General features: G+C 30.6%; 1 protein-coding gene across 2 annotated transcripts in view; it reads left to right on the plus strand.

Moving 5' to 3' along the window:
- The window catches only part of atp9a (ATPase phospholipid transporting 9A), a 217,676-nt gene that overhangs the window by 94,119 nt on the left and 101,591 nt on the right, over positions 1 to 21,966 (plus strand). The window contains exons 7-8 of one of the 2 annotated variants that reach the window (XM_061925336.1): positions 17,342 to 17,436; positions 21,306 to 21,389. In XM_061925336.1, the coding sequence (XP_061781320.1) occupies positions 17,342 to 17,436; positions 21,306 to 21,389 (179 nt within the window). The remainder of the gene's footprint in view (positions 1 to 17,341; positions 17,437 to 21,305; positions 21,390 to 21,966) is intronic. The other variant, XM_061925343.1, reaches the window with a different exon arrangement.

Here is a 21,966-nt window from a genome sequence, read left to right on the forward strand (position 1 = left end):
AATGACATTAAAGTGACAGGGACATCAAATCAAAACAAGTTTTACATGTACAAGCAATGTTTAAATCATAGTTTATCATTGTTTACGGTCATAAAAGTGTAAAAAGAAGCTAAACCAGTTTTTGATCCTAATTTAAATATGAATAATCAGTTCCAGGGTCAAACTGTGGCCATCATAAACGCTTCATTAAGTGTACAGACAATGTTTTAAGTTACATTCTTCTCTGTCATAGAGTAAAAGTAAGTTCACCAGTGTTAATAATGACATTAAAGTGACAGGGACATCAAATCAAAACAAGTTTTACATGTACAAGCAATGTTTAAATCATAGTTTATCATTGTTTTCTGTCATAAAAGTGTAAAAAGAAGCTAAATCAGTTTTGATAGTAATTTAAATATGAATAATCAGTTCCAGGGTCAAACTGTGGCCATCATAAACGCTTCATTAAGCGTACAGACAATGTTTTAAGTTACATTCTTCTCTGTCATAGAGTAAAAGTAAGTTCACCAGTGTTAATAATTACATGTGAACATAATCAAACACTTAAAAGACATTGAAGCAAAAATGTTTTAAGTATACAAGTATTGTTTAAATCACAATTTATCATTATTAGTTAATAATGACATTAAAGTGACAGAGACATCAAATCAAAACAGGTTTTACATGTACAAGCAATGTTTAAATCATAGTTTATCATTGTTTACTGTCATAAAAGTGTAAAAAGAAGCTTACCAGTTTTGATACTGTTTAAATATGAATAATCAGTTCCAGGGTCAAACTGTGGCCATCATAAACGCTTCATTAAGTGTACAGACAATGTTTTAAGTTACATTCTTCTCTGTCATAGAGTAAAAGTAAGTTCACCAGTGTTAATAATGACATTAAAGTGACAGGGACATCAAATCAAAACAAGTTTTACATGTACAAGCAAAGTTAAAATCATAGTTTATCATTGTTTACTGTCATAAAAGTGTAAAAAGAAGCTAAATCAGTTTTGATACTGATTTAAATATAAATAATCAGTTCCAGGGTCAAACTGTGGCCATCATAAACGCTTCATTAAAGTATTGTTTAAATCATAATTTATCATTATTAGTTAATAATGACATTAAAGTGATTGGGACATCAAATCAAAACAAGTTTTACATGTACAAGCAATGTTTAAGTCATAGTTTATCATTGTTTACTGTCATAAAAGTGTAAAAAGAAGCTTACCAGTTTTGATCGTAATTTAAATATGAATAATCAGTTCCAGGGTCAAACTGTGGCCATCATAAACGCTTCATTAAGTGTACAGACAATGTTTTAAGTTACATTCTTCTCTGTCATAGAGTAAAAGTAAGTTCACCAGTGTTAATAATGACATTAAAGTGACAGGGACATCAAATCAAAACAAGTTTTACATGTACAAGCCATGTTTAAATCATAGTTTATCATTGTTTTCTGTCATAAAAGTGTAAAAAGAAGCTAAATCAGTTTTGATAGTAATTTAAATATGAATAATCAGTTCCAGGGTCAAACTGTGGCCATCATAAACGCTTCATTAAGTGTACAGACAATGTTTTAAGTTACATTCTTCTCTGTCATAGAGTAAAAGTAAGTTCACCAGTGTTAATAATGACATTAAAGTTGATTGAATTATTTATTTCAAACCTGCACAGTACAACAACACACACTTTTATTTATTTATTTTATTTATTTTATTTATTTTATTTATTTTATTTATTTTATTTATTTTATTTATTTATTTATTTTTTTGTGTGTGTGATTGGGACATCAAATCAAAACAAGTTTTACATGTACAAGCAATGTTTAAATCATAGTTTATCATTGTTTTCTGTCATAAAAGTGTAAAAAGAAGCTAAAAAATTTTTGATAGTAATTTAAATATGAATAATCAGTTCCAGGGTCAAACTGTGGCCATCATAAACGCTTCATTAAGTGTACAGACAATGTTTTAAGTTACATTCTTCTCTGTCATAGAGTAAAAGTAAGTTCACCAGTGTTAATAATGACATTAAAGTTGATTGAATTATTTATTTCAAACCTGCACAGTACAACAACACACACTTTTTTTTATTTATTTATTTATTTATTTATTTATTTATTTATTTATTTTTATTTTTTTTTATTTTTTATTTTATTTATTTTTTTGTGTGTGATTGGGACATCAAATCAAAACAAGTTTTACATGTACAAGCAAAGTTAAAATCATAGTTTATCATTGTTTTCTGTCATAAAAGTGTAAAAAGAAGCTAAACCAGTTTTTGATCCTAATTTAAATATGAATAATCAGTTCCAGGGTCAAACTGTGGCCATCATAAACGCTTCATTAAGTGTACAGACAATGTTTTAAGTTACATTGTTCTCTGTCATAGAGTAAAAGTAAGTTCACAAGTGTTAATAATTACATGTGAACATAATCAAACACTTAAAAGACATTGAAGCAAAAATGTTTTAAGTATACAAGTATTGTTTAAATCATAATTTATCATTATTAGTTAATAATGACATTAAAGTGATTGGGACATCAAATCAAAACAAGTTTTACATGTACAAGCTATGTTTAAATCATAGTTTATCATTGTTAACTGTCATAAAAGTGTAAAAAGAAGCTAAACCAGTTTTTGATCCTAATTTAAATATGAATAATCAGTTCCAGGGTCAAACTGTGGCCATCATAAACGCTTCATTAAGTGTACAGACAATGTTTTAAGTTACATTCTTCTCTGTCATAGAGTAAAAGTAAGTTCACCAGTGTTAATAATGACATTAAAGTGACAGAGACATCAAATCAAAACAAGTTTTACATGTACAAGCAAAGTTTAAATCATAGTTTATCATTGTTTACTGTCATAAAAGTGTAAAAAGAAGCTTACCAGTTTTGATACTAATTTAAATATGAATAATCAGTTCCCGGGTCAAACTGTGGCCATCATAAACGCTTCATTAAGTGTACAGACAATGTTTTAAGTTACATTCTTCTCTGTCATAGAGTAAAAGTAAGTTCACCAGTGTTAATAATGACATTAAAGTGATTGGGACATCAAATCAAAACAAGTTTTACATGTACAAGCAATGTTTAAATCATAGTTTATCATTGTTTTCTGTCATAAAAGTGTAAAAAGAAGCTAAATCAGTTTTGATAGTCATTTAAATATGAATAATCAGTTCCAGGGTCAAACTGTGGCCATCATAAACGCTTCATTAAGTGTACAGACAATGTTTTAAGTTACATTCTTCTCTGTCATAGAGTAAAAGTAAGTTCACCAGTGTTAATAATGACATTAAAGTGATTGGGACATCAAATCAAAACAAGTTTTACATGTACAAGCAATGTTTAAATCATAGTTTATCATTGTTTTCTGTCTTAAAAGTGTAAAAAGAAGCTAAATCAGTTTTGATCCTGATTTAAATACGAATAATCAGTTCCAGGGTCAAACTGTGGCCATCATAAACGCTTCATTAAGTGTACAGACAATGTTTTAAGTTACATTCTTCTCTGTCATAGAGTAAAAGTAAGTTCACCAGTGTTAATAATGACATTAAAGTGACAGGGACATCAAATCAAAACAAGTTTTACATGTACAAGCAAAGTTAAAATCATAGTTTATCATTGTTTTCTGTCATAAAAGTGTAAAAAGAAGCTAAAACAGTTTTGATAGTAATTTAAATATGAATAATCAGTTCCAGGGTCAAACTGTGGCCATCATAAACGCTTCATTAAGTGTACAGACAATGTTTTAAGTTACATTCTTCTCTGTCATAGAGTAAAAGTAAGTTCACCAGTGTTAATAATGACATTAAAGTGACAGGGACATCAAATCAAAACAAGTTTTACATGTACAAGCAATGTTTAAATCATTGTTTTCTGTCATAAAAGTGTAAAAAGAAGCTAAACCAGTTTTGATACTGATTTAAATATGAATAATCAGTTCCAGGGTCAAACTGTGGCCATCATAAACGCTTCATTAAGTGTACAGACAATGTTTTAAGTTACATTCTTCTCTGTCATAGAGTAAAAGTAAGTTCACCAGTGTTAATAATGACATTAAAGTGACCGGGACATCAAATCAAAACAAATTTTACATGTACAAGCAAAGTTAAAATCATAGTTTATCATTGTTTTCTGTCATAAAAGTGTAAAAAGAAGCTAAACCAGTTTTTGATACTGATTTAAATATGAATAATCAGTTCCAGGGTCAAACTGTGGCCATCATAAACGCTTCATTAAGTGTACAGACAATGTTTTAAGTTACATTCTTCTCTGTCATAGAGTAAAAGTAAGTTCACCAGTGTTAATAATGACATTAAAGTTGATTTAATTATTTATTTCAAACCTGCACAGTACAACAACACACACTTTTTTAATTTTATTTATTTATTTATTTATTTTTATTTATTTTTATTTTTATTTTTATTTTTATTTTTTTGTGTGATTGGGACATCAAATCAAAACAAGTTTTACATGTACAAGCAATGTTTAAATCATAGTTTATCATTGTTTTCTGTCATAAAAGTGTAAAAAGAAGCTTACCAGTTTTGATAGTTATTTAAATATGAATAATCAATTCCAGGGTCAAACTGTGGCCATCATAAACGCTTCATTAAGTGTACAGACAATGTTTTAAGTTACATTCTTCTCTGTCATAGAGTAAAAGTAAGTTCACCAGTGTTAATAATGACATTAAAGTGACAGGGACATCAAATCAAAACAAGTTTTACATGTACAAGCCATGTTTAAATCATAGTTTATCATTGTTTTCTGTCATAAAAGTGTAAAAAGAAGCTAAACCAGTTTTGATACTAATTTAAATATGAATAATCAGTTCCAGGGTCAAACTGTGGCCATCATAAACGCTTCATTAAGTGTACAGACAATGTTTTAAGTTACATTCTTCTCTGTCATAGAGTAAAAGTAAGTTCACCAGTGTTAATAATGACATTAAAGTGACAGGGACATCAAATCAAAACAAGTTTTACATGTACAAGCAAAGTTAAAATCATAGTTTATCATTGTTTACTGTCATAAAAGTGTAAAAAGAAGCTAAAACAGTTTTGATAGTAATTTAAATATGAATAATCAGTTCCAGGGTCAAACTGTGGCCATCATAAACGCTTCATTAAGTGTACAGACAATGTTTTAAGTTACATTCTTCTCTGTCATAGAGTAAAAGTAAGTTCACCAGTGTTAATAATGACATTAAAGTTGATTTAATTATTTATTTCAAACCTGCACAGTACAACAACACACACTTTTTTAATTTTATTTATTTATTTATTTATTTTTATTTATTTTTATTTTTATTTTTATTTTTATTTTTTTGTGTGATTGGGACATCAAATCAAAACAAGTTTTACATGTACAAGCAATGTTTAAATCATAGTTTATCATTGTTTTCTGTCATAAAAGTGTAAAAAGAAGCTTACCAGTTTTGATAGTTATTTAAATATGAATAATCAATTCCAGGGTCAAACTGTGGCCATCATAAACGCTTCATTAAGTGTACAGACAATGTTTTAAGTTACATTCTTCTCTGTCATAGAGTAAAAGTAAGTTCACCAGTGTTAATAATGACATTAAAGTGACAGGGACATCAAATCAAAACAAGTTTTACATGTACAAGCCATGTTTAAATCATAGTTTATCATTGTTTTCTGTCATAAAAGTGTAAAAAGAAGCTAAACCAGTTTTGATACTAATTTAAATATGAATAATCAGTTCCAGGGTCAAACTGTGGCCATCATAAACGCTTCATTAAGTGTACAGACAATGTTTTAAGTTACATTCTTCTCTGTCATAGAGTAAAAGTAAGTTCACCAGTGTTAATAATGACATTAAAGTGACAGGGACATCAAATCAAAACAAGTTTTACATGTACAAGCAATGTTTAAATCATAGTTTATCATTGTTTTCTGTCATAAAAGTGTAAAAAGAAGCTAAATCAGTTTTGATAGTCATTTAAATATGAATAATCAGTTCCAGGGTCAAACTGTGGCCATCATAAACGCTTCATTAAGTGTACAGACAATGTTTTAAGTTACATTCTTCTCTGTCATAGAGTAAAAGTAAGTTCACCAGTGTTAATAATGACATTAAAGTGATTGGGACATCAAATCAAAACAAGTTTTACATGTACAAGCAAAGTTAAAATCATAGTTTATCATTGTTTTCTGTCATAAAAGTGTAAAAAGAAGCTTATCAGTTTTGATACTGTTTTAAATACGAATAATCAGTTCCAGGGTCAAACTGTGGCCATCATAAACGCTTCATTAAGTGTACAGACAATGTTTTAAGTTACATTCTTCTCTGTCATAGAGTAAAAGTAAGTTCACCAGTGTTAATAATGACATTAAAGTGACAGGGACATCAAATCAAAACAAGTTTTACATGTACAAGCAATGTTTAAATCATAGTTTATCATTGTTTACGGTCATAAAAGTGTAAAAAGAAGCTTACCAGTTTTGATAGTAATTTAAATATGAATAATCAGTTCCAGGGTCAAACTGTGGCCATCATAAACGCTTCATTAAGTGTACAGACAATGTTTTAAGTTACATTCTTCTCTGTCATAGAGTAAAAGTAAGTTCACCAGTGTTAATAATGACATTAAAGTGACCGGGACATCAAATCAAAACAAATTTTACATGTACAAGCAATGTTTAAATCATTGTTTTCTGTCATAAAAGTGTAAAAAGAAGCTAAACCAGTTTTGATACTAATTTAAATATGAATAATCAGTTCCAGGGTCAAACTGTGGCCATCATAAATGCTTCATTAAGTGTACAGACAATGTTTTAAGTTACATTCTTCTCTGTCATAGAGTAAAAGTAAGTTCACCAGTGTTAATAATGACATTAAAGTGACAGGGACATCAAATCAAAACAAGTTTTACATGTACAAGCAAAGTTAAAATCATAGTTTATCATTGTTTACTGTCATAAAAGTGTAAAAAGAAGCTAAATCAGTTTTGATAGTCATTTAAATATGAATAATCAGTTCCAGGGTCAAACTGTGGCCATCATAAACGCTTCATTAAGTGTACAGACAATGTTTTAAGTTACATTCTTCTCTGTCATAGAGTAAAAGTAAGTTCACCAGTGTTAATAATGACATTAAAGTGACAGAGACATCAAATCAAAACAAGTTTTACATGTACAAGCAATGTTTAAGTCATAGTTTATCATTGTTTACTGTCATAAAAGTGTAAAAAGAAGCTAAACCAGTTTTTGATACTGATTTAAATATGAATAATCAGTTCCAGGGTCAAACTGTGGCCATCATAAACGCTTCATTAAGTGTACAGACAATGTTTTAAGTTACATTCTTCTCTGTCATAGAGTAAAAGTAAGTTCACCAGTGTTAATAATGACATTAAAGTGACAGGGACATCAAATCAAAACAAGTTTTACATGTACAAGCAAAGTTTAAATCATAGTTTATCATTGTTTACTGTCATAAAAGTGTAAAAAGAAGCTTACCAGTTTTGATACTGATTTAAATATAAATAATCAGTTCCAGGGTCAAACTGTGGCCATCATAAACGCTTCATTAAGTGTACAGACAATGTTTTAAGTTACATTCTTCTCTGTCATAGAGTAAAAGTAAGTTCACCAGTGTTAATAATGACATTAAAGTTGATTTAATTATTTATTTCAAACCTGCACAGTACAACAACACACACTTTTTTAATTTTATTTATTTATTTATTTATTTTTATTTATTTTTATTTTTATTTTTATTTTTATTTTTTTGTGTGATTGGGACATCAAATCAAAACAAGTTTTACATGTACAAGCAATGTTTAATTCATAGTTTATCATTGTTTTCTGTCATAAAAGTGTAAAAAGAAGCTTACCAGTTTTGATAGTTATTTAAATATGAATAATCAATTCCAGGGTCAAACTGTGGCCATCATAAACGCTTCATTAAGTGTACAGACAATGTTTTAAGTTACATTCTTCTCTGTCATAGAGTAAAAGTAAGTTCACCAGTGTTAATAATGACATTAAAGTGACAGGGACATCAAATCAAAACAAGTTTTACATGTACAAGCCATGTTTAAATCATAGTTTATCATTGTTTTCTGTCATAAAAGTGTAAAAAGAAGCTAAACCAGTTTTGATACTAATTTAAATATGAATAATCAGTTCCAGGGTCAAACTGTGGCCATCATAAACGCTTCATTAAGTGTACAGACAATGTTTTAAGTTACATTCTTCTCTGTCATAGAGTAAAAGTAAGTTCACCAGTGTTAATAATGACATTAAAGTGACAGGGACATCAAATCAAAACAAGTTTTACATGTACAAGCAATGTTTAAATCATAGTTTATCATTGTTTTCCCTCATAAAAGTGTAAAAAGAAGCTTACCAGTTTTGATAGTAATTTAAATATGAATAATCAGTTCCAGGGTCAAACTGTGGCCATCATAAACGCTTCATTAAGTGTACAGACAATGTTTTAAGTTACATTCTTCTCTGTCATAGAGTAAAAGTAAGTTCACCAGTGTTAATAATGACATTAAAGTGACAGGGACATCAAATCAAAACAAGTTTTACATGTACAAGCAAAGTTAAAATCATAGTTTATCATTGTTTACTGTCATAAAAGTGTAAAAAGAAGCTAAACCAGTTTTTGATCCTAATTTAAATATGAATAATCAGTTCCAGGGTCAAACTGTGGCCATCATAAATGCTTCATTAAGTGTACAGACAATGTTTTAAGTTACATTCTTCTCTGTCATAGAGTAAAAGTAAGTATACCAGTGTTAATAATGACATTAAAGTTGATTGAATTATTTATTTCAAACCTGCACAGTACAACAACACACACTTTTATTTATTTATTTATTTATTTATTTTTATTTATTTTTATTTATTTTTTTAATTTATTTTTTTGTGTGTGATTGGGACATCAAATCAAAACAAGTTTTACATGTACAAGCAATGTTTAAATCATAGTTTATCATTGTTTTCTGTCATAAAAGTGTAAAAAGAAGCTAAAACAGTTTTGATACTAATTTAAATATAAATAATCAGTTCCAGGGTCAAACTGTGGCCATCATAAACGCTTCATTAAGTGTACAGACAATGTTTTAAGTTACATTCTTCTCTGTCATAGAGTAAAAGTAAGTTCACCAGTGTTAATAATGACATTAAAGTGACAGGGACATCAAATCAAAACAAGTTTTGCAATGTTTAAATCATAGTTTATCATTAACTGTCATAAAAGTGTAAAAAGAAGCTAAAACAGTTTTGATACTAATTTAAATATGAATAATCAGTTCCAGGGTCAAACTGTGGCCATCATAAACGCTTCATTAAAGTATTGTTTAAATCATAATTTATCATTATTAGTTAATAATGACATTAAAGTGACAGGGACATCAAATCAAAACAAGTTTTACATGTACAAGCAAAGTTAAAATCATAGTTTATCATTGTTTACTGTCATAAAAGTGTAAAAAGAAGCTAAATCAGTTTTGATACTGATTTAAATATGAATAATCAGTTCCAGGGTCAAACTGTGGCCATCATAAACGCTTCATTAAGTGTACAGACAATGTTTTAAGTTACATTCTTCTCTGTCATAGAGTAAAAGTAAGTTCACCAGTGTTAATAATGACATTAAAGTTGATTGAATTATTTATTTCAAACCTGCACAGTACAACAACACACACTTTTTTTTATTTTTTTATTTTTTTATTTATTTATTTATTTTTATTTTTATTTTATTTATTTATTTTTTTTGTGTGTGATTGGGACATCAAATTAAAACAAGTTTTACATGTACCGGTACAAGCAAAGTTAAAATCATAGTTTATCATTGTTTTCTGTCATAAAAGTGTAAAAAGAAGCTTACCAGTTTTGATACTGATTTAAATATGAATAATCAGTTCCAGGGTCAAACTGTGGCCATCATAAACGCTTCATTAAGTGTACAGACAATGTTTTAAGTTACATTCTTCTCTGTCATAGAGTAAAAGTAAGTTCACCAGTGTTAATAATGACATTAAAGTTGATTGAATTATTTATTTCAAACCTGCACAGTACAACAACACACACTTTTTTAAAAAATTTTATTTATTTTTATTTATTTTTATTTAAAAAAAAAAAAATGTTTTTGTGTGTGATTGGGACATCAAATTAAAACAAGTTTTACATGTACAAGCAATGTTTAAATCATAGTTTATCATTGTTTTCTGTCATAAAAGTGTAAAAAGAAGCTAAATCAGTTTTGATAATAATTTAAATATGAATAATCAGTTCCAGGGTGAAACTGTGGCCATCATAAACGCTTCATTAAGTGTACAGACAATGTTTTAAGTTACATTCTTCTCTGTCATAGAGTAAAAGTAAGTTCACCAGTGTTAATAATGACATTAAAGTGACAGGGACATCAAATCAAAACAAGTTTTGCATGTACAAGCAATGTTAAAATCATAGTTTATCATTGTTTTCTCTCATAAAAGTGTAAAAAGAAGCTAAATCAGTTTTGATAGTAATTTAAATATGAATAATCAGTTCCAGGGTCAAACTGTGGCCATCATAAACGCTTCATTAAGTGTACAGACAATGTTTTAAGTTACATTCTTCTCTGTCATAGAGTAAAAGTAAGTTCACCAGTGTTAATAATGACATTAAAGTGACAGGGACATCAAATCAAAACAAGTTTTACATGTACAAGCAATGTTTAAATCAATGTTTACTGTCATAAAAGTGTAAAAAGAAGCTTACCAGTTTTGATAGTAATTTAAATATGAATAATCAGTTCCAGGGTCAAACTGTGGCCATCATAAACGCTTCATTAAGTGTACAGACAATGTTTTAAGTTACATTCTTCTCTGTCATAGAGTAAAAGTAAGTTCACCAGTGTTAATAATGACATTAAAGTGACAGGGACATCAAATCAAAACAAGTTTTACATGTACAAGCAATGTTTAAATCAATGTTTATCATTGTTTTCTGTCATAAAAGTGTAAAAAGAAGCTAAATCAGTTTTGATAATAATTTAAATATGAATAATCAGTTCCAGGGTCAAACTGTGGCCATCATAAACGCTTCATTAAGTGTACAGACAATGTTTTAAGTTACATTCTTCTCTGTCATAGAGTAAAAGTAAGTTCACCAGTGTTAATAATGACATTAAAGTGACAGGGACATCAAATCAAAACAAGTTTTACATGTACAAGCAATGTTTAAATCAATGTTTACTGTCATAAAAGTGTAAAAAGAAGCTAAACCAGTTTTGATACTGATTTAAATATGAATAATCAGTTCCAGGGTCAAACTGTGGCCATCATAAACGCTTCATTAAGTGTACAGACAATGTTTTAAGTTACATTCTTCTCTGTCATAGAGTAAAAGTAAGTTCACCAGTGTTAATAATGACATTAAAGTGACAGGGACATCAAATCAAAACAAGTTTTACATGTACAAGCCATGTCTAAATCATAGTTTATCATTGTTTTCTGTCATAAAAGTGTAAAAAGAAGCTAAACCAGTTTTTGATCCTAATTTAAATATGAATAATCAGTTCCAGGGTCAAACTGTGGCCATCATAAACGCTTCATTAAGTGTACAGACAATGTTTTAAGTTACATTCTTCTCTGTCATAGAGTAAAAGTAAGTTCACCAGTGTTAATAATGACATTAAAGTGACAGGACATCAAATCAAAACAAGTTTTACATGTACAAGCAATGTTTAAATCATTGTTTTCTGTCATAAAAGTGTAAAAAGAAGCTAAACCAGTTTTTGATCCTAATTTAAATATGAATAATCAGTTCCAGGGTCAAACTGTGGCCATCATAAACGCTTCATTAAGTGTACAGACAATGTTTTAAGTTACATTCTTCTCTGTCATAGAGTAAAAGTAAGTTCACCAGTGTTAATAATGACATTAAAGTGACAGGGACATCAAATCAAAACAAGTTTTACATGTACAAGCAAAGTTTAAATCATAGTTTATCATTGTTTACTGTCATAAAAGTGTAAAAAGAAGCTTACCAGTTTTGATAGTCATTTAAATATGAATAATCAGTTCCAGGGTCAAACTGTGGCCATCATAAACGCTTCATTAAGTGTACAGACAATGTTTTAAGTTACATTCTTCTCTGTCATAGAGTAAAAGTAAGTTCACCAGTGTTAATAATGACATTAAAGTGACAGGGACATCAAATCAAAACAAGTTTTACATGTACAAGCAAAGTTAAAATCATAGTTTATCATTGTTTTCTGTCATAAAAGTGTAAAAAGAAGCTAAAAAATTTTTGATAGTAATTTAAATATGAATAATCAGTTCCAGGGTCAAACTGTGGCCATCATAAACGCTTCATTAAGTGTACAGACAATGTTTTAAGTTACATTCTTCTCTGTCATAGAGTAAAAGTAAGTTCACCAGTGTTAATAATGACATTAAAGTGATTGGGACATCAAATCAAAACAAGTTTTACATGTACAAGCAATGATTAAATGATATGTTATCATTGTTTTCTGTCATAAAAGTGTCCTTTTCAACTTATATTCAATTGAATAGACTGCAAAGACAAGATATTTCATGTTCACACTGAGAAACTGATTTTTTTTTGCAAATAATCATTCACTTAGAAGTTAATGGCAGCAACACATTGCAAAAAAGTTGTCACAGGGGCATTTTTTACCACTGTGTTACATGGCCTTTCCTTTTAACAACACTCAGTAAAGGTTTGGGAACTGAGGAGACACATTTTTTATGCTTTTCAGGTGGAATTCTTTCCCATTTTTGCTTGATGTACAGCTTAAGTTGTTCAACAGTCCGGGGGTCTCCGTTGTCATATTTTAGGCTTCATAATGTGTCACACATTTTCAATTGGAGACAGGTCTGGACTACAGACAGGCCAGTCTAGTACCTGCACTCTTTTGTAACACGTGCAGAATGTGGCTCTTACTGAAATAAACAGGGGCGTCCATGAAAAAGACGTTGTCCAAAAGGCGTCTCCAGATTCTCTGAATCTTTTGATGATATTACAGAGCGTAGATGGTGAAATCCCTAAATTCCTTGCAATAGCTGGTTGAGAAATGTTGTTCTTAAACTGTTGGACAATTCGCTCACGCATTTGTTGACAAAGTGGTGACCCTCGCCCCATCCTTGTTTGTGAATGACTGGTTATTTCATGGAAGCTGCTTTTATACCCAATCATGGCACCCACCTGTTCCCAATTTGCCTGCACACCTGTGGGATGTTCCAAATAAGTGTTTGATGAGCATTCCTCAACTTTATCAGTATTTATTGCCACCTTTCCCAACTTCTTTGTCACGTGTTGCTGGCATCAAATTCGAAAGTTAATGATTATTTACAACTTTCTCAGTCTTTTTAGCCACTTGTGCCAGCTTTATTATTATTATTATTATTGTGGGAATAGAAGGCTAAAAATCCATCTATTTATTATTGTGTGAATGCTCCAAAGCATTCACACATATGGTTTTCTACACCAAAATTCATCGATTTATTATTATTATTATTGTGGGAATGCTCCAAGGCATTCTCACATATGGTTTTCTACACCAAAATTCATCGATTTATTATTATTATTATTGTGGGAATGCTCCAAGGCATTCTCACATATGGTTTTCTACACCAAAATTCATCGATTTATTATTATTATTGTGGGAATGCTCCAAAGCATTCACACATATGGTTTTCTACACCAAAATTAATCGATTTATTATTATTATTATTGTGGGAATGCTCCAAGGCATTCTCACATATGGTTTTCTACACCAAAATTCATCGATTTATTATTATTATTATTGTGGGAATGCTCCAAGGCATTCTCACATATGGTTTTCTACACCAAAATTCATCGATTTATTATTATTATTGTGGGAATGCTCCAAAGCATTCACACATATGGTTTTCTACACCAAAATTAATCGATTTATTATTATTATTATTGTGGGAATGCTCCAAGGCATTCTCACATATGGTTTTCTACACCAAAATTAATCGATTTATTATTATTATTATTGTGGGAATGCTCCAAGGCATTCTCACATATGGTTTTCTACACCAAAATTCATCGATTTATTATTATTATTATTGTGGGAATGCTCCAAGGCATTCTCACATATGGTTTTCTACACCAAAATTCATCGATTTATTATTATTATTATTGTGGGAATGCTCCAAGGCATTCTCACATATGGTTTTCTACACCAAAATTCATCGATTTATTATTATTATTATTGTGGGAATGCTCCAAGGCATTCTCACATATGGTTTTCTACACCAAAATTCATCGATTTATTATTATTATTATTGTGGGAATGCTCCAAGGCATTCTCACATATGGTTTTCTACACCAAAATTCATCGATTTATTATTATTATTATTGTGGGAATGCTCCAAGGCTTTCTCACATATGGTTTTCTACACCAAAATTCATCGATTTATTATTATTATTATTGTGGGAATGCTCCAAGGCATTCTCACATATGGTTTTCTACACCAAAATTCATCGATTTATTATTATTATTATTGTGGGAATGCTCCAAGGCATTCTCACATATGGTTTTCTACACCAAAATTCATCGATTTATTATTATTATTATTGTGGGAATGCTCCAAGGCATTCTCACATATGGTTTTCTACACCAAAATTCATCGATTTATTATTATTATTGTGTGAATGCTCCAAAGCATTCACACATATGGTTTTCTACACCAAAATTCATCGATTTATTATTATTATTGCTGCAGGCATCAAATTCCAAACGAGCTAATATTTGCAAAAAATAACACATTTTACCAGTTCGAACGTTAAATACCTTGTCTTTGCAGTCTATTCAATTGAATATAAGTTGAAAATGTTTTTTTCAAATCATTGTATTCTGTTTTTATTTACCATTTACACAACGTGACGACTTCACTGCTTTTGGGTTTTGTAGACTACTAAATCTATTGTAAGTACAAATATTCTGTTCTCCAGTCAAACATCATACAACTATGTAACACCTTACCAGTGTAGAAATAAATGTGAGTTTTAAGTTGTCTTTAATAACGAGGATGTAACACCAAAATGGTTCATGTCTCATTAGTAATTGTCACATAAGTGTAAAAATAAATAAATAAGCACAATAGTAAAAAGTAAAAAAAATATAAAAGTCCATGTTAACTTGTTAAATTGTGATCAAACAATAACATCTTATACGTCTAGTCTCTTACGTGAATGAGATCAATAATATTATTTGATATTTTACGATAGTAAAAAAATATAAAAGTCCATGTTAACTTGTTAAATTGTGATCAAACAATGGCAGTATTTAATAGTACATTCACAGAACTAATGCATTCTCACATATGGTTTTCTACACCAAAATTCATCGATTTATTATTGTGTGAATGCTCCAAAGCATTCTGACATATGGTTTTCTACACCAAAATTCATCGATTTATTATTGTGTGAATGCTCCAAAGCATTCACACATATGGTTTTCTACACCAAAATCCATCTATTTATTATTGTGTGAATGCTCCAAAGCATTCACACATATGGTTTTCTACACCAAAATTCATCGATTTATTATTATTACTGTGGGAATGCTCCAAAGCATTCACACATATGGTTTTCTACACCAAAATTCATCGATTTATTATTATTACTGTGGGAATGCTCCAAAGCATTCTCACATATGGTTTTCTACACCAAATTCATCTATTTATTATTGTGTGAATGCTCCAAAGCATTCAAACATATGGTTTTCTACACCAAAATTCATCTATTTATTATTGTGTGAATGCTCCAAAGCATTCACACATATGGTTTTCTACACCAAAATTCATCGATTTATTATTATTACTGTGTGAATGCTCCAAAGCATTCACACATATGGTTTTCTACACCAAAATTCATCGATTTATTATTATTACTGTGTGAATGCTCCAAAGCATTCACACATATGGTTTTCTACACCAAAATTCATCGATTTATTATTATTACTGTGTGAATGCTCCAAAGCATTCACACATATGGTTTTCTACACCAAAATTCATCGATTTATTATTATTACTGTGTGAATGCTCCAAAGCATTCACACATATGGTTTTCTACACCAAAATTCATCGATTTATTATTATTGTGGGAATGCTCCAAGGCATTCTCACATATGGTTTTCTACACCAAAATTCATCTATTTATTTTTGTGGGAATGCTCCAAAGCATTCACACATATGGTTTTCTACACCAAAATTCATCTATTTATTATTGTGTGAATGCTCCAAAGCATTCACACATATGGTTTTCTACACCAAAATTAATCTATTTATTATTATTGTGTGAATGCTCCAAAGCATTCAAACATATGGTTTTCTACACCAAAATTAATTAATTTATTATTATTATTGTATTTATATTATTCACACGTGAATAATGCTGTATAATAGACTGTATTTATATTATTCACATGTAAAAAATACCTACCGTATTTTTCGAACTATAAGTCGCTCCGGAGTATAAGCCGCACCTGCCGAAAATGCATAATAAAGAAGGAAAAAAACATATATAAGTCGCACTGGAGTATTAGTCGCATTTTTTGGGGAAATGTATTTGATAAAAGCCAACACCAAGAATAGACGTTTGAAAGGCAATTTAAAATAAATAAAGAATAGTGAACAACAGGCTGAATAAGTGTACGTTATATGAGGCATAAATAACCAACTGGTATGTTAACGTAACATATTATGGTAAGAGTCATTCAAATAACTATAACATATAGAACATGCTATACGTTTACCAAACAATCTAATCGCTAAATCCCATGAAATCTTATACGTCTAGTCTCTTACGTGAATGAGATCAATAATATTATTTGATATTTTACGATAGTAAAAAAAATACAAAAGTCCATGTTAACTTGTTAAATTGTGATCAAACAATGGCAGTATTTAATACAAAACTAATGCATTTAAAGATTGTAAAACTTCATGCCAGTTGCTGGGGGCGAGGAAAACGACATCTTTGTCTTACTGGAAATGGTGTTTTGCTTATCTCGCGTCCATGTGGAGGCCATTAGGTCAATTATGAGCAGCCAGGACTGGGGAGTTTGTGGCAGGATGACGCATTGAAGGTTTGGGGGGGAGGGCTGGGTGGTCACCACTTAATGTGACCACATGTTTTTTTTTTCCCCCTTTTTAAAAGCACCGCTCGCAAAAGTTGTTCCAAAGCCACTTTTTAAGTCACGCTTGGCTGCTGGAACAGACTTTGAGTATGTGCCTGCATCATGAATACAGACGTGCCTCTTTGATACTAAAGGCTTGTTTGTTGTCGCCCCCTTGTGTTGGATATGAACGCTCCATCCCAGGCTCCTGTTTCCTCCGCACTGACCAGCTGGATGGAGAGACCGACTGGAAGCTGCGCCTCCCGGTGGCGTGCACACAAAGGCTGCCCACTGCTGCAGTGAGTACATACAGTATCAGTGTCCCAATACTTACGTCCATATTGTGTATGTGACAGTTCTGTTGTGGCGCTAATTGTGGGAATGCTCCAAAGCATTCAAACATATGGTTTTCTACACCAAAATTCATCTATTTATTATTGTGTGATTGCTCCAAAGCATTCACACATATGGTTTTCTACACCAAATGCATCTATTTATTATTATTATTGTGTGAATGCTCCAAAGCATTCAAACATATGGTTTTCTTCACCAAAATTAATCTATTAATTATTATTATTATTGTGTGAATGCTCCAAAGCATTCAAACATGTGGTTTTCTACACCAAAATTCATCTATTTATTATTGTGTGAGTGCTCCAAAGCATTCACACATGTGGTTTTTACACCAAAATCCATCTATTTAATATTGTGTGAATGTTCCAAAGCATTCAAACATATGGTTTTCTACACCAAAATTCATCTATTTATGATTATTATTGTGTGAATGCTCCAAAGCATTCAAACATATTGTTTGGTACATCAAAATTCATCTATTTATTATTGTGTGAATGCTCCAAAGCATTCACACATATGGTTTTCTACACCAAAATGAATCTATATATTATTATTATTATTGTGTGAATGCTCCAAAGCATTCACACATATGGTTTTCTACACCAAAATTCATCTATTTATTATTGTGGGAATGCTCCAAAGCATTCACACATATAGTTTTTACACCAAAATCCATCTATTTATTATTGTGTGAATGCTCCAAAGCATTCACACATATGGTTTTCTACACCAAAATGCATCTATTTATTATTATTATTGTGTGAATGCTCCAAAGCATTCAAACATATGGTTTTCTGCACCAAAATTAATTAATTTATTATTATTAGTATTGTGTGAATGCTCCAAAGCATTCTAACATGTGGTTTTCTACACCAAAATTCATCTATTTATTATTGTGTGAATGCTCCAAAGCATTCACACATATGGTTTTCTACACCAAAATTAATCTATGTATTATTATTAGTATTGTGTGAATGCTCCAAAGCATTCACACATATGGTTTTCTACACCAAAATGAATCTATATATTATTATTATTATTGTGTGAATGCTCCAAAGCATTCAAACATATGGTTTTCTACACCAAAATTCATCTATTTATTATTGTGTGAATGCTCCAAAGCATTCACACATATGGTTTTCTACACCAAAATGAATCTATATATTATTATTATTATTGTGTGAATGCTCCAAAGCATTCACACATATGGTTTTCTACACCAAAATTCATCTATTTATTATTGTGTGAATGCTCCAAAGCATTCACACATATGGTTTTTACTCCAAAGTCCATCTATTTATTATTGTGTGAATGCTCCAAAGCATTCACACATATGGTTTTTTACACCAAAATGAATCTATATATTATTATTATTATTGTGTGAATGCTCCAAAGCATTCAAACATATGGTTTTCTACACCAAAATTCATCTATTTATTTTTGTGGGAATGCTCCAAAGCATTCACACATATAGTTTTTACACCAAAATCCATCTATTTATTATTGTGTGAATGCTCCAAAGCATTCACACATATGGTTTTCTACACCAAAATGCATCTATTTATTATTATTATTGTGTGAATGCTCCAAAGCATTCACACATATGGTTTTCTACACCAAAATTCATCTATTTATTATTGTGGGAATGCTCCAAAGCATTCACACATATAGTTTTTACACCAAAATCCATCTATTTATTATTGTGTGAATGCTCCAAAGCATTCACACATATGGTTTTCTACACCAAAATGCATCTATTTATTATTATTATTGTGTGAATGCTCCAAAGCATTCAAACATATGGTTTTCTGCACCAAAATTAATTAATTTATTATTATTAGTATTGTGTGAATGCTCCAAAGCATTCTAACATGTGGTTTTCTACACCAAAATTCATCTATTTATTATTGTGTGAATGCTCCAAAGCATTCACACATATGGTTTTCTACACCAAAATTAATCTATGTATTATTATTAGTATTGTGTGAATGCTCCAAAGCATTCAAACATCTGGTTTTCTACACCAAAATTCATCTATTTATTATTGTGTGAATGCTCCAAAGCATTCAAACATGTGGTTTTCTACACCAAAATTCATCTATTTATTATTGTGTGAATGCTCCAAAGCATTCAAACAAATGGTTTTCTGCACCATAATGCATCTATTTATTATTGTGTGAATGCTCCAAAGCATTCAAACATATGGTTTTCTACACCAAAATGAATCCATATATTATTATTATTATTGTGTGAATGCTCCAAAGCATTCAAACATATGGTTTTCTACACCAAAATTAATCTATTTATGATTAATATTGTGTGAATGCTCCAAAGCATTCAAACATATGGTTTTCTACACCAAAATTAATCTATTTATTATTGTGTGAATACTCCAAAGCATTCACACATATGGTTTTCTACACCAAAACGAATCTATATATTATTATTATTATTGTGTGAATGCTCCAAAGCATTCAAACATATGGTTTTCTACACCAAAATTCATCTATTTATGATTAATATTGTGTGAATGCTCCAAAGCATTCAAACATATGGTTTTCTACACCAAAATTCATCTATTTATTATTGTGTGAATGCTCCAAAGCATTCAAACATATGGTTTTCTACACCAAAATTAATCTATTTATGATTATTATTGTGTGAATGCTCCAAAGCATTCAAAGATATTGTTTTGTACACCAAAATTAATCCCTTTATTATTGTGTGTATGCTCCAAAGCATTCACACATATAGTTTTCTACACCAAAATTCATCTATTTATTATTGTGTGATTGCTCCAAGGCATTCACACATGTGGTTTTCTACACCAACATTCATCTATTTATTATTGTGTGAATGCTCCAAAGCATTCACACATATGGTTTTCTACACCAAAATGCATCTATTTATTATCATTATTGTGTGAATGCTCCAAAGCATTCAAACATATGGTTTTCTTCACCAAAATTAATCTATTTATTATTATTATTGTGTGAATGCTCCAAAGCATTCAACCATGTGGTTTTCTACACCAAAATTAATCTATTTATTTTTGTGTGAGTGCTCCAAAGCATTCACACATATGGTTTTCTACACCAAAATTAATCTATTTATGATTAATATTGTGTGAATGCTCCAAAGCATTCAAACATATGGTTTTCTACACCAAAATTAATCTATTTATTATTATTGTGTGAATGCTCCAAAGCATTCAAACATATGGTTTTCTACACCAAAATGCATCTATTTATTATTATTATTGTGTGAATGCTCCAAAGCATTCAAAAATATGGTTTTCTGCACCAAAATTAATCTATTTATTATTATTATTATTGTGTAAATGCTCCAAAGCATTCACACATATGGTTTTCTACACCAAAATTCATCTATTTATTATTGTGTGAATGCTCCAAAGCATTCAAACATATGGTTTTCTACACCAAAATTCATCTATTTATGATTATTATTGTGTGAATGCTCCAAAGCATTCAAACATATTGTTTTGTACACCAAAATCCATCTATTTATTATTGTGTGAATGCTCCAAAGCATTCAAACAAATGGTTTTCTACACCATAATGCATCTATTTATTATTGTGTGAATCCTCCAAAGCATTCAAACAAATGGTTTTCTGCACCATAATGCATCTATTTATTATTGTGTAAATGCTCCGAAGCATTCAAGCATATGGTTTCTACACCAAAATTCATCTTTTAATTAAACTTCTTCAACTTCTTCTTCTTCATCTAGTTACCAAATGAAGTCACTGCTTTGTACTAAAAACAGCGCTAAAATAGTGTTTCTGTTGGCCAGCAGGACCTTCTACAGATCCGATCCTACGTGTACGCGGAAGAGCCAAACATCGACATCCATAACTTTATCGGAACCTTCACCAGGGTGAGTGTGCGTACATTCACACATTTGGTCTGTAGCAGCAGCTATGTTTGTCTTTTTGTGTGACAGTTAGCATAGGATGGGTGCTGTTCACATTTGAACCAATACGGTACCAAATCCTGGTACCTGGGAATCGGTACCTCTACACAACGGTACCAATTTTGCAACTTTTATGCACCTTAATCCTGTATTTTCCAGACTGTAGAGTGCACCAATATTTAGGCTGCACCCACCAAATTTGAGAAGAAATAAATATTTTACGTAACGGTACGTGTATTTGTATTGAACCGTTTCAGTACGAGGGTTTTGGTTCGGAGGTGTACCGAACGAGATTCCACAACCGCTTCGTTCTGCCTCTGCCTGTGACAGTACGCTACACAGCGCCCAGCATTGTCCCACCCACACAACCATCTGATTGGTTACACGCAGAGCGGTAACAGCCAATCAGCAGTGACATAAACGTAAACGGCAGCTCAGCTCGCTCACAGTCCTGGCTTGAGGTGAAGGCTAATTAGCTTTTAGCGTAACGTTAGCTCATTTTGCGCTGTGTGTGTGTTACGGACAGCAAAGCCCTGTCTGT

Source organism: Nerophis lumbriciformis, linkage group LG01, assembly GCF_033978685.3.
Source record: "Nerophis lumbriciformis linkage group LG01, RoL_Nlum_v2.1, whole genome shotgun sequence".
Lineage (NCBI taxonomy): Eukaryota > Metazoa > Chordata > Actinopteri > Syngnathiformes > Syngnathidae > Nerophis > Nerophis lumbriciformis.